Source organism: Triturus cristatus, chromosome 1_2 (assembly GCF_964204655.1).
Source record: "Triturus cristatus chromosome 1_2, aTriCri1.1, whole genome shotgun sequence".
In the NCBI taxonomy this organism is placed as follows: Eukaryota; Metazoa; Chordata; class Amphibia; order Caudata; family Salamandridae; genus Triturus; species Triturus cristatus.
In genome coordinates, this window is record NC_140580.1 from 955,834,160 (window position 1) to 955,848,086 (window position 13,927).

The 13,927-nt window shown below is 44.8% G+C and overlaps 1 protein-coding gene across 8 annotated transcripts in view; it reads left to right on the plus strand.

Moving 5' to 3' along the window:
* The window catches only part of GRIN1 (glutamate ionotropic receptor NMDA type subunit 1), a 697,943-nt gene that overhangs the window by 614,356 nt on the left and 69,660 nt on the right, over window positions 1-13,927 (plus strand). For all 8 annotated transcript variants that reach the window (XR_014962874.1, XM_085610061.1, XM_085610053.1 and 5 more), the window contains one exon: window positions 5,974-6,083. Coding sequence is in view for 7 of the 8 variants with exons in the window: in XM_085610061.1 (XP_085466187.1) it covers window positions 5,974-6,083 (110 nt within the window). In the remaining variant the exon portion in view is untranslated. The remainder of the gene's footprint in view (window positions 1-5,973; window positions 6,084-13,927) is intronic.

The following is a 13,927-nucleotide window of genomic DNA, read 5'->3' on the forward strand; positions in this document are numbered from 1 at the left end:
GAATGTGGCCCAGAGTGAATACCAGTGACTGAGATTAATTCAAGTATTCCTTCCATCACGTTGTTGTTTCTTGTGGTAGACACCCTAAATATGATGGGTATGCCCAGATGTAGCTCTCATGCTCACTTTGGCATAGGATTCAAGCTATACCTCACTGATGCGACTTAACATAGGTTACAATGGGTCTGGAGTTATTTGTGTTCCCTGAAGGAGTTATAGACTAGCAAGGCAAGCTAGACTGTTACTATTGGACCAGGACCAAGGCTGACTTGCATAAGGCAGATCTCTGTCTAGAATAGCACCATGGGCAAAAGATTGTGGTCTCTGGATCCAGCCTAGAGCTGTCATCAGTGGCTGAAATTGATTCAAGCATTCCTCCTTTACCTTGTATGTTTTGCAATAGATGCTCCAAGTATGGTAGGTCCTCTGCTCAGTGTGCCACAGGACTCAAATTCTACCTCAGTGATGAGACCTAATAAGTTGAAATCGATCTGGGGGTGCTTACATTCCCATCTAGAAGGAAGTTAGCCTGGCAGATCATGCTGGACTTTTTCAATTGAAGCAAGGTCCAGACTAATTTGCCGAAGATGGGTGTCTGTCTAGAATGGCACAGTTGGCAAAAAATGACGGTCTGGAATGCGGCCCAGAGAGATCCACTAGTGGCTGAGATTGTTTCAACCATTCTTTCCATCACATTTTTGTATTGTTGCTGTATTCTCTCTCTCTCTCTCTGTCTCTCTCTCTCTCTCTCTCCCTCTCTCTCTCCTTGTTATCACATCAATTAAACATAATGAGAAACAATCTCTATTGAGTCTCTACTAGAAAGGATAAAAAGAGTACCTCTTCAAAACCTATCAATACTAACTGAAAATTGTCTTTTGTTCCAAGATTTCGAAACATAATTTGTTGTATAATATCACATTTTTCAGACAATCTATGTTTTTCACATAGGTTTAGGGTATTTAACCTATTTTAAATACCATAATCAAGTAGAAATGGTTTTAGCCAATATTGCTGGGAGATTTTGATACTAATGGCAGAAAAATTGAAATTGCATTTTGCCCTCCACAAGGCTGCGAGGTTAGTTTAGTTTAGTTAGTTAGGCATAGTTTAGGACTGCCTGATGATCACCTAACTGTGACACAGAGCAAAGGAAAGATACCTAATGAACAGGTTTCTGCCCTGAGATACATTAGGTTCATTGTTTACTTACCTGCCCACTATTCCGAATGCTCTGAATGACCACTACATTGAAGTGCAACCATGAACTCCAGCTTCACCATGCTACTTCCATATATGTAAAGAACGTCTATTCTTATAAATGTATCTGACCTACCCTATAATGTGAAGCACACTGATACCCTCTAGGGTCATGTTTGCTCTATACAAAAATGTATAAATAAATAAATAAAAATAAAAATACACCTAGCCTAAGATGGGTGTGAAGTGATCCCTTGGATACCAAAAGCATTAGCTCAAGATAGTTACAGCTGCCGGGAAAAGCATTATGCAGCAGATAATTTGACTCCAATGAACATATTAACAAAGAATGAAAAAAACACTCCTAACCTTCTTCCTGAAACCCTCTTTTATGTTGGCCTGGATTTACAGAAAATAATGGAATCATGCAATCTTGCATTTAAACCCAGAGTAAATAAGAAGTTCTTAACATGTGATGCTCCGGGTAGAGAAAGTGTGCATTCCATACTCAAGGTGTCTAGAAGTGTATTTTGGTAAGCTTTAGCAGACTCATTAGCCCATAGCCTGGCTAACATATATGGAAGTTTAAAAAAACATTTATTTATTTATTTATTCCGGTCAGCAAAAAGAAAATACAGAGTTACACATCATAAATATTGTTATTTTTGTACATACAACTGCATATTACAAGGACCTTACATACATTGACATGTATAGCCTATATAATATATTATTTTATTTATTCACCCAACAGCTTCTTTATTGCTTGTTACAATGTCTTTTTATTTAATTTCTTACTGGGGGGGTGGAGGCGGGCAGCAGAGCGGAGTTCCACGGAGTTGGGTCCCAACTCCGTGGACCTCTGCATAGCCCCGCTCTGCCAGCTCCGCCCAGGGTTACACTTAGGGAATGCAAACCACTTCTCACTTTGCTCAGCCCCAACCTGACCTGGCTCCAGTCCTGCACAACAAAATTAAATAATGATAATGTCTTGTTATCATTTTCTTTTTCGCACTGTTCAAATAGCAGTGAGGCGACACTGCTTTGCCTTAGGTGCAGCAGAGAAGTCTTCTGAAGTATACAGCAGGCCACAGCAGCAGGAAGCCTTCTGAGAGTCCTTCCGCAGGTCCAGAAAGTGAACTGAAGAGTGGGTCCGAGGGTCCTATTTTCATACTTGATGCCTTCTTTGACGTTTTCAGAGGTTTACTTCAAAGTGCTTGGAATTTTCTACATCCCCAGCACTGGCTGCAGCCTGGCTGCAAGCACAATGAACTACTGTGAAGTTCTGTGTGAAAACAGGACACCGCATATTGATATAGAAGTGGGGCTGTGCACAGCTCCGCCCCCTTCATGCCAATGATCGCCCTTCCTTGAACACCTAATCTCTCTACTGTGTGGCTGTCTGGGAGGAATATTCAAAGTCCCACCACAAATTACACCCAGTCATGTGACCCACGAACAGGCTGCAGGCACCAAATGGTTAGGGCAGAAAAATGTCAACTTTCTACTCCTACACCACACATAGTACTGAAGATCAGTGCTCCCGCGTAGTCATAGGTCGAAGACCCCCATGATGAAGCATGACACCAAGGGCCCTTTTCGTGTGTGAAGGGTATTTAAGCAAACACTGTGTGCTTTCAACCATTGTAGGAAACACACTCTAACCTGTGAGAACACTACCACTGAAAGAAACCTGTCTACAGGTGGATCCTTGTGTTTTGTATAACTGGAAACCATTCGTACCTATTTGTCCTGTAACAGTGTCTTACCTCGCCCTGTGCCAAGTCTTTCTTTGTAGTAAAGTCTTATGAGTGGTCAACCATTTTTCACTTTCTTTTATTTTGTCTGAGGTTGGCTGATGGGAATTACCAAAAATGTAAAGTTGAAACGTGTGCCTTGCTTGATTGGGTGACATGCCAAAACTCCCGAGCACATAATGCATCCAGGAAGAGCCCCAGAATGCATTATATTTCCACCTTAAACACTGGTTCACCTTCAACAATATCAAACTACCCGAGGCTAAATGATGGTACCATTAGCAGCTGCTGTTTACCAGGGGTAGCGGGGCGGTGAGGATGGTAGGGGGTGTAAACTAAAATAATTTTAAAAAACACTTACTTTCAGGCCAGCCACTAGGCAGGCCGCCGCCTCTCATTCCGCTACCCACTGCCGCCTCTCGCTCCTGCGAAGCAGGAACCAGGAAGCACCCAGGCTCCTGAATCCCCTAGCCAATCACAATGCTGCAGCATTGTGATTGGTCTGAGCGCTGTGGTTCGGTGCTCAGATGGGAAATGGGGGCCTGGGCATGTTCTGCACCCAGGTTGTAATGCAGGCTGGGTACAGAACATGCAAAGTGCGCATGACCGTTGTGGTGGGCCCGACAAGAGGTCCAGCCAAAGAGTTATACGCACTTAAGAGTGGAGCAACCACTCTTCCTCCTGGCCCCTGCCCTGGAAGTCCAGCTCCGCCCACAACAGGAAACGAAAATTATAATAACGTTGGTTATTATCATTTTAGTTTTCTTTTATTTACTGCTCGACCACCTAAGTGGAGGAGCCGCCCCTGGATGGTACAATAATCAGAGACATTTTAAGGCATGGGCAACGTGGGCCTAGGGTCCCAGACTTTCAGGGGGCCCCCTGATAGAGGCAGCTCTGTTCTGCATAGAGTCTTGCCCTGATGACCTTAAATAATTCTTAAACATATTGTTGCAAATATCATTTCTCTCTCATTTATTTTTCACATGTTTGATGTTTGAGAGTCTATAATATACAATTGCAGACAAATGATGTGTTTGTTTCATGCAACATCCATAAAAGTTTTCTTTTAGATCCAAACAAGATATCACATATGAGAAATAGGATGGTGTCACAGAGATTATTTGCAGTAGCATTAGTGAACACATATTACTATCCCTGAATATTAGATAACACATTTAGAATTTGTACCAGTGTGCCAGTGCACTGTCAGTGACCTGGCCAAAGAGGGCAGGAAAGAGCTGAAATTGGATCTTAAATGTTATAGCTTATCCGAAAAGGGACCCCCAAAATACGTTTGTCCTTAAGATGTCCCTGACCATAGTGTGCATTAACTCCGATCAGAATGGCAGCCAGGTGGAGGTATGTTTGCGACTGTTCTTATGAAGGACGTGCCATATTTTTCTCCTATGTCTTTTATTAGCTGATGGGTCCAAGGCAAAAGCTTCTTTGACACATATTTCTGAGCCATAGCATTATAAAACGTTTGATACTTCTGGCATCCCATGCTTTACACTCAGTTACAATTACCAACTTCATAAATGGAATGATGGTAAGGAAAAACGAAGTCATAAAAGAAAGAGCTTCAAGTGAATTTTAAAGTGTCTGACTTGTTTGTGCCCTATAAGAGACCTGGGTAGAAGCAGCTCTAATGACACTGAAATTAGTGACAGATACGGTTTTATCATGATCTTTGTAGGACATTATGTGATGGCTATTAATGTACATGATGTGCCTAATTTGAGCCGGTGTTTGCAGGTGCTCTGTACCACCACTTAGGGCCTGATTATGATGGTGGTCAGACGAGCGTCTGATCGCCATCCTGTCTGGAACGGTACTGACCGACAAGGAGTTGGAGGTCCTGCCAGACAGATTACGATCCGGCCGCCGTGGAGGTGGTCGGAAACATGCCTCTTAGCATTAAGGCTAGTGCTGTGGCCCGAAAAAGGGCTGCAGCACAAGCCTCACTGCTAAGAGGCATGTTTGTAAACATCCCTGCACCTTGTGACAGGCACCCATAGCTGAGGGCCTGGAGGAAAAGGGGCCCCGCTAGTGGCCCCCAAAGTCACTTTCCACCTGTCATTTCATGGAGGGCAGACTGCCATGAAATGGCAAGTGGAAAGGGACATTTTAATCCCACTATTGTAGGGTTTGCAGTCCCTCCGAGGCAGACAGTCCTTCCTCTATGTGCCTCCGCCTGCCGCATCCTAATGTGGCGGACAGTCTTGCGGGGGCGATGGCGGAGGGACCGCCGCCGATCGCGTGACTGCCACCCATGGCGTGACGGTGGCAGTCCCACCACCATTGTAATCAGGCCCTCAATTCTCATCACCAGCGTTTAGGAAAGTCAACCACATTGTGTTGCTCTTTGCGTAATTGTGACGTGAGCTCAGCAGCTTGCTTAATTCAAAATACATTAAAACTTAATAATACCTGCCACCCAGACCATTCTTATTGCTTTGGGTGGCCTGAAATAATCCAAACTATCACAACTGCAAGAGTGTGATGTTTACCAGTTGTGTTGGTAATGGCATTGGCTGTGATAGTAGTGTCAATGGGCACTGCAAGCTTCAGTGGCCTCCTGTGAAGCATCCTCCTATGAGTACGACTTGAGATTCAGAAAGCAAGCCACTGCACATAGTAAGAGGAACTGAACAGTAGAAATGTTTTTAAATTTGGCCTGTAATGTAATTTCTTCTAATACTGTAAAATTGAAATAAAGTATTTTCTACTAAAGGAAATGATAGGTAGAAATCGATATATATGGAATTAAATGGACATCTACATATATTCAAGTGCATGCGTGCCCACAAACCATACCAGATTCCTTACAGTCTAGATCATTAGTACAATCTATGATAGAATGTATGTATGTGCTCTTCTAATTTTAGTTTTCAACAGTTGAAGTGATCTAATGAGGTTAAAATGCAAGCATGGGCACAGTTCTTTCTGGTGGGCTGTAAAAATTGATAGATCCTACCAAAACCTGCTGATACCTTTGTGCTTTTATTTCAAGGTCTCATGAGAACGGCTTCATGGAGGAGCTGGACAAAACCTGGGTGCGGTACCAGGAGTGTGATTCCCGCAGCAATGCCCCAGCAACACTCACCTTCGAAAACATGGCAGGTCTGTTTTAGATCTTGGAAATATTCAGCTAGTTTTTGTTTATGTTTGGAAAGAGTTTATCAGCTTGTCAGAAATAACATTTTCTAAGTGTTACTGGAGCCATTGCACAACATTGCTTTAGGTTCCTATTACTCGATGGAAATGTGTAGCTGTCAGAGGAATACTGGTAGGTGATTGCACACGTGGCTGGTGCATCTAAAGGATGGGTAGGTAAGGGGTAAAATTTGTTGTAAGTCAAGCCTGTTACGTAACAGGCACTGCCCCTGCACTACTGATTTTTTGCAGAGGAACTAGCTTGTTGTGTAGTCACCCGCTTTATCCATAGGCGTTTTCACTTCTGTACACTTATACTTACTGTGTAGTACATCCAGGGACATTTTTGGAGGAGTCTACTCACCGTGTTTGTTAAAGTCCAAGCCTTCTAGAGATGTTCATATAGGTCATTATTAGTTTTGGAGAAATCTTACAATTGGAGATTGTCTAGTTGTTGCCCTGGAACCTGGAGATTTGATGGTAGCATTGGACTTTCAGGATGCATATTTCCGCATCCAAGTCCTGCTTGCTTACAGGTGTAAACTGCAGTTTATGGTGGTCCAAGAGTACTTTCAGTTTGCTGTGCTCCCCTTTAACCTCACCAGCTCCACTCGGGTGTTCACCAAGGAGATGACAGTGGTTGCAGCACATTTGTGGAGGTCAGAGTGCCAGTCTTCCCCTACCTTAACGAATGGCTAGTGAAGGTGGGCTCACTCCAGGCAGTCATCTCCCACCTCCAGACTACGGTGGATCTTCTGCATTCACTGGGGTTCACTCGCAATGTGCTGACGTCACACCTGACACCCTCTCCAAGGCTTCCTTTCATTGGAGTTGTTCTGGTCGCAGTACTGTTTCGTGCCTATCCTCCCTGAAAGTATAGTTTATTCAGGCTATGATGCCGTTGTTTCAGCCTCTATCCTGGATTTCGGTGAAACTGACTCTGCCGCTGTTGAGCCTCATGGCCTCCTTCATCCTTCTAGTCACACATGCCTGTTGGCACATGAGGGCCCCGCAGTAAAACATGAAGTTTCAGTGAGCACAGCACCAGGGACTCTCTCAGACTTGGTCTTGATCTCAGAGAGAACTGCAAAAGGCTTTATAGAGGTGGAGATCAGAGGACTCACATCAATCTGTTGGAGCTCTGGACACTCTATTTGGCATTGAAAGCCTTTCTTACTTTGATCACGGGAAGGCTGGTACGGGTTATCTCAAACAACACCACCACCATGTGGTACTGCAACAAAAAGGGTTGGGTGGGGTTGTGGACCCCTTGTCAAGAGGCCCTGTGCCTCTGGACATGGCTGGAACTTCAGGGCCTTTCCCTGGTGGTTCAACATCTGGAGGACCCTCTGAATACCAGAGCGGACAAACTCAGCTGTCGGTGCCTAGTGTATCACAAAGGGTGTCTCCATCTAGGAGTGGTCCAAGGTCTCTTTCAAGAATTTGGAGATCAATAGTTAGATCTGTTTGCCACTTTTGAGAACGTGCAATGTCAGGAGCTCTTCGTGCTGGAGTTTCCAAGGCATCTCTTGCTCAAAGACGCTTTTCGTCTCAAGTGGAGCTCTGGATTCCTATGCACCTTTACGATGATTCTGTTGCAGGGATTCTGCTTATGCACAGAACTATGCACAGGAAACCAGGACCTCAGAGAATTGTGGTGTACCAGAAACTCCCCTCAGACCCACGAACTCCTATCCGACTAGCTTAGGGTCACATTCGGTATCCGAGATTTAGCTCGGCGGTCCCAATGTATAGACAACCCAGAACAAGCGACTTAGATAATCTCAGGAGTGGTGGGAATCCGAAATACCCGTTGGTAGCTATATATCAGTCCACAACAGAATAACAAAGACACTGTAAAGTTTAAAGAGTTTATTTTATAAACCTCGCATCGTAAGATGCAGTACTTTGGCTAACACAAGCAGACAAATGGTTAGGATCAGCACCATCAGCATTGTTACAATACCATAGAAAATGAAAGGAGCAATCATAATAATAATGACAGTGGAAAGCGACCACCCTCCTTTCTCTAGCAACTAATAAGTTATTATGAGACTAATAGAAGGTCTCTTAGGCTTGCATGGGGGACCCCATACATTATAGATCAGCTTAGTGGAATCACATCACAGGATCAGCTAGGCTCTCTCCTGCAACAGCTCTTCGTTTCGAATGTAACAGAAAACATGCTGCTCTGCAATATTAAAGGACTCGTCTTTCAGGTATTGGCAGCTGTATGTATGTTATGGCTAAGAAGTGGTACGATCAACCTGAACACAACAACCTGCACCGTCTAGTGACCCAGACTCGTTCTTTACACGATGTACAGACCAAGGTCACTGCTCACTGTTAGGGATGTTAAACAACAGACGGTTCTCATGTGAAGCAAAGTCGAGTCAGCAGTTCTCGAATGAATAACATGTAACAACAGTGTCGTGTGCAAAAGCAGCAAAAGCGGCAAGCTGGCTTTCTAACAGCCGGCGAGGTTATGCTAACTTAGCGTTGTAAATAGGGAGTGGTTAACCCATACTACACCCCCCCTTGATCGGACTACTAACCACTAGGGGCACACTTATCAAGAACGCAGAGTTCAAGTTAGAAAGAACGGAACCAAGGGCATGAACTATAAGTCCATATAAGGTAAGTGTAAGTTCGAAAGTGAAAAAAATATCAAAAATAGAAAAAAGATGTCGATAAATATAAAACCATGACTAAAATGGGGAAAAATGACATCAATGGATGCACCATGTGAAGACCAAAACAAAAAGTCAATCCATCAAGGTATAGGCGCAATAAGTTGCAACAGCCTCCAAGAGGAAATGATTGGAGCGTTCCGCAAAATTATCCGCCATCCAATCCAGCAAGGGAAAGGAACACACGTGTTCACTCACAATTGGAGCTTCCAGCACCACTCGAGGACAACAGGAAGGTTCCTCGATATAACTTCGTTCCAGCAAGTCAATCGCAGCCTCTTCAATGGCCCAATTTCCAAGGACTCCATGTGCCGCACCCAAGGCCATAAACCCGACACCAGAACATTCACACTCGTAAGCCGTTAAGGGGCACATTAGTTGACCAAAATCCGGGACAGGTGACACCGAGTTTGACAGGCATAAATCCAGAGCCCACTGGAATGGACAATCCAGGCAGTGAAAGACCGGTTGCACACAAGTAAAGAAGGGAAACCGGAAGGACAATCCATATGCAACACTTAAGGTCGCCAGGGGTAAGGTGCCATAGTATTCAAGCATCCGGTTACGCAGATGTAACAGCCTGGGCATGTTGTCTCGATACGCAAGTTGCGCAGCCATTGCATAGCACGCAAACCAATAGAGGTATTCCAGCTATAAGGGCGAGAAGCAAAGGAAGACCTCCGAAGACGCTGGAAAAAATAGAATAAAAAAATGCGGGAATCACACCAAAAATAGTCTGAAAGGAGGTCACGAGGCCGGAGCCCACAAGTTTAAAAAAATGAACTATGCCGGTCGTAGACGAGGCATTAAAGATAGTCTGTATCAATGTTCCAAAATGGAAGGGGAGGTCAGTATTCAAAAGCGCCTGCACCTCCGTGCGGGTGTTTGCCACGTGAAGAAGAGAGGTTTCACGGGATGAAGTCAAAGCGACCTCCCTTTGAGACAAAAGAGCCCTTATTCTGCTCATCTGGTTGAACTCTGCGCTCAAGGTTGGAATCGAAGGCCAGATAGAAACATCAAGCCGGCCATGCGGGGGCGGGAAAAGGACATTATTACAGCAAACAACACGCTGTGAAACAGTGACTATGTATGGTATGCCCTTTTGCATCCCGCAGCAGTTTTCATTATTTAAAAGCAAATAACTACCGTTAGCAGGCAGTTTAAATGAAGGGGTTATAACTGGCACCGGTACACCTTTCAGGATGCAAGCCAAATTAGGAGCGTGTACATTGCAAGCACCATGTAATTGTATGTGTCTACACACCACAGAATGATCAGGAGCAGAAGTGCATTCCTCACCCTTCAGATAAACCTCTGTGCCCTCCCGCATGCATCTATATGTAAACGGGAGCGACCAAACCTCGTGCAGGATGCACTACCAAGTTGTTCATATCTGCCAAGAGCATAATGTTTCATGCACAAACTAAACTTAAAAAGCGAAAAAGGTAAAATGATCACGCCGTGGATAAGCCACACGGCTGAATTTTGTCATTTAAACGTGACAAATGAAGTTTAACAGATGCTAATGTGGAATGTTGCAGCCACGACTGGCATAACTTACCCACAGAGTAGGTAGTTACAGTGTGTGATGATTCAAAACGAGGATCTACCCTGACTTGAGTGTACCCAGGTGCCAAGGCTAAAAATCGACGTTGACAGGAATCTGAACCAGTTTGCCATACCAACCACCCTTCAGGATTAAACGCTGAAACATTAAAGGTGGTGTTGGAAATGAGGGACTGCAACCTACTAAGGGAAAGATCTGTGTAATTACCCCAGCCGGGATAAGCACCCAGATCAGGGATCGTGGGGGAATTCAATCTTTTAGACGTTGTCAAACCAAAACAGGTTGTCTGAAAAATAGATGAATTCAAAAACAATATATGGTTTGGGATAAGACAGGCGCGATGCAAAGCTTCTGTTCCCTGAACCTGCCATGGTTTAGTACCCCAAACTGATTTAAGATCGATAGTAGCTTTCCATAGCTCATAGCCTCCGATAGCCAATTCGTCCATAAAGGACTTAGAATATAATAATTTGGTATGTGTCAACCTAACCTTAGAGGCGGACTCAGCCGCCACTTTAAAATAAAAGGAAGTCGGTTTAGACACACTAAAATCCGAAAAATATGTGAACTTGTTCACTAATGTGGCAGAACTGCCATGATAAGGGGCCGGACAGTGTTCCCATTGTGTGTAATTAACAAAATTACGAAAGGTATTTGCTCTGTGTAGGAAATGTGTGCAATAATGTTGATAACAAAATTGTTCACCATAATTAGCAGAATTTAAATACAAATCTTCAGCATCAAATGCAGCATAATATTTTAAATCAGAAAATAGTGCTTCTATTGCTTGTACATCCCAATCATCAGATCGGATATTCTGTTTAACTACATCACTCATAGAAACACGAAAGACATTAGGCACATTAATCACTTCGGTAGGTCCATGAATTTGAAATTTAACAGCATCCCAAGCGATCCCATCACGCACAGGCCAGGCAGTAATGTTCACCAAAGTCTGGTCCCTTTTCATAATGTGTGATGAGAAATGGGGGGCCAAAGTTCCATCAATTAATCCAATTGTAGATCTTTCAGTCAGGTAGTGTCCATTAATAAGTTTAAAAAACACTACCACAAAGACAATTGTCATGAACAAAAAAATACATATTAGCACCAGCCAGATGTAAGTCCATGGTGCCACCAAAAAATGTCTCTTGAACCAGGCAAAAAATACAGAAATTTTGGAAGGGGCAGTGGAAGTCATTGATTCAGTGTCAAAGGAAGAATGTGACTGGTTAATCGCTGTCGAATGTAACAGAGGCAACGGGACACCTGCAGGAGAAGCATACTCAGGATCATCAGGCAAACTACCAGCAGTAGGCGGCATAGAAGGAGCAGTAACTGCATGCATCTCAACGGCATCCTCAGGCATGATGTTCGAGGGTGGCATCACAACAGAATTTCGCAGAATGGAAGGGCAAGAAACTGAAGGTGTCATACTATGGAGAATCGGCCACCCGCTGTAGCTTGACATTGTCAATCGAGATGTACCTGTTATCCTTGCGACCAGGAAGTGGAGGTAAAATAACTGTACGTGTACCCTGGACTCCAAGCACCGGGACCGGTGCACGATAAGAGGGGCCAAACTCCTTCTTGTTCTCCACCTTCTCACGGACCAGGTCACCAACTCGAGGTAGCCAGCCGACTACCGGAATCTGGAGCTCAGCTTCGCATGTAGAGGGTACGTGCTCTTTTGCTAGAGTGTCTCTGGCTTCTTGAAGATTCTGCAATACAGCACAGTGATCATCTAGGTCAAAAGGCGCGGCAGCCGCCGCCATGTCTAGACCCTCAAGGTCCGGAACAAACATTTGTACTCCAAAGAGCATCATGTACGGGGTCCGCCCACCCAGAGACCTTCTAGGGAGATTATTAAGTGCACGTTGCACGTCATACAAGTGGGTTAGCCAGCTTCGGCCTGTACCTAAAACCCTTGCTGTCAAAGATTGCTTTAGGTCACGGTTCATTCGCTCCACAACACTATTGCCCTCAGGCCGGTGTGGAGACGAAAATTTGACTTGGACCCCCAAACTTCTCCTGGCTTCTTTGTAAGCCCTAGAGGCAAACGCAGGGCCCTGGTCAGAATGAAGGGTACCACATGCAAAACTCCCAATAAAGACGCGCAAATCCTTGATGACCGTCCGGGCATCAGTACTCCTTTGCGGCCACACCCACAGAAAATGTGTGCACGAATCCACTGCAACCAAGATGTACTTGTACGCAGTATCAGAGGAAAAAGGACCGCAGTGATCTAAATAAACACACGCAAGTGGTTGGTTACATATATACAGCTGCGTTTGTGGTGGACGCGCGACAGAAGAAGGTTTAATCTGTTGACAAATGTCACATAAAAGGACATAAGCTCGCGCTTGTTTGTACAAACCGTACCACCAGTAACGTTGCTGCAAAAGAGATACAGTCGCCGAAACGCCGGCATGCGCAGATGCAACACCTTCGTGGGCAGCTGTAATCAGAGATGGTCTGCAGTCCGCGTTGGGAATCAATCTGTCACCAACGTCGTTAATCCTCACTAACGGGACGTTATCAGGACTTAAACGATAATGGTAGCGGGAAGGGAATCCTTTCGGAAAGCCCGTCCCTGTCTCGGACGCAGCAATAGCTGCCAAGATGTCATCATTAATCCTAGCTTTGGATCTTGTAACTGCTGCTACTAAATATGTCGCCACTGCGGTTTTTGCTGCCTCGTCAGCCAAACTGTTACCGACAGCATGGACACCAACTCGTTGGTGACCAAGAGTGTGAATTACATTCACGAGGGGCAAACCTTCTTTAAGTTCTGCCACTCAAACCCACAGCGTTTTTTGCTTTACTGTGCTACCTTTCGAATCACGAAAGTCATTGTGACTCCAAAGGTGTAGATTCCCGTTGTATGATTGAACACAATAGTACGAGTCACTCACTATAAGAGTGGTGACTCGAGGATCAGCAAACTCCAGTGCAAGCACCAGAGCTTTTAGTTCTGCTAACTGCGCGGTACAATCACCCAATGACTGCGTATGCACGACATCAGACTGGAACTCACCGTTCACGAAAGTACCCACCACAATTGCGCAGGCCGCTGAATAGGCGTGCTTTGATCCAGTTGCGGGTTGCGCAGACCCATCAGTGTAAATGACACAATGGTACTCCTCGAGCAGGCGCAAAGTCAGAGGAGCCGGATGAACAAATTCATACTCCAAGAACTCCTGTGTCTGTAATGCCGCGTCAAAGATATATGTGACGTCAGGCGAGGTCAAGGAGGTTGCCCATTGTATCCACCTTGGGTGCAAAGCCTTAGAATTTGGTACACTGGCTTTAGTAACCGCCTCAAGGGCAGGGTACGGTGTTACCACCAGCATGTGCTTCCCCTGTGATAGCGCTCGCTCTTTCAGGATCGCCATCTGAACTGCTGTCAGTACTTTTTCGACAGCGGAGAAGCGCAGCTCAGCCGAAGTGTACAGATGAGATTTGTATGCAATGGGGACGGTGTTGCCCTCATTAAATGTCAAGTAGGTGAAACCCACTGCATCCGGTATGATTCTAATGACCAGGTTAGTGTG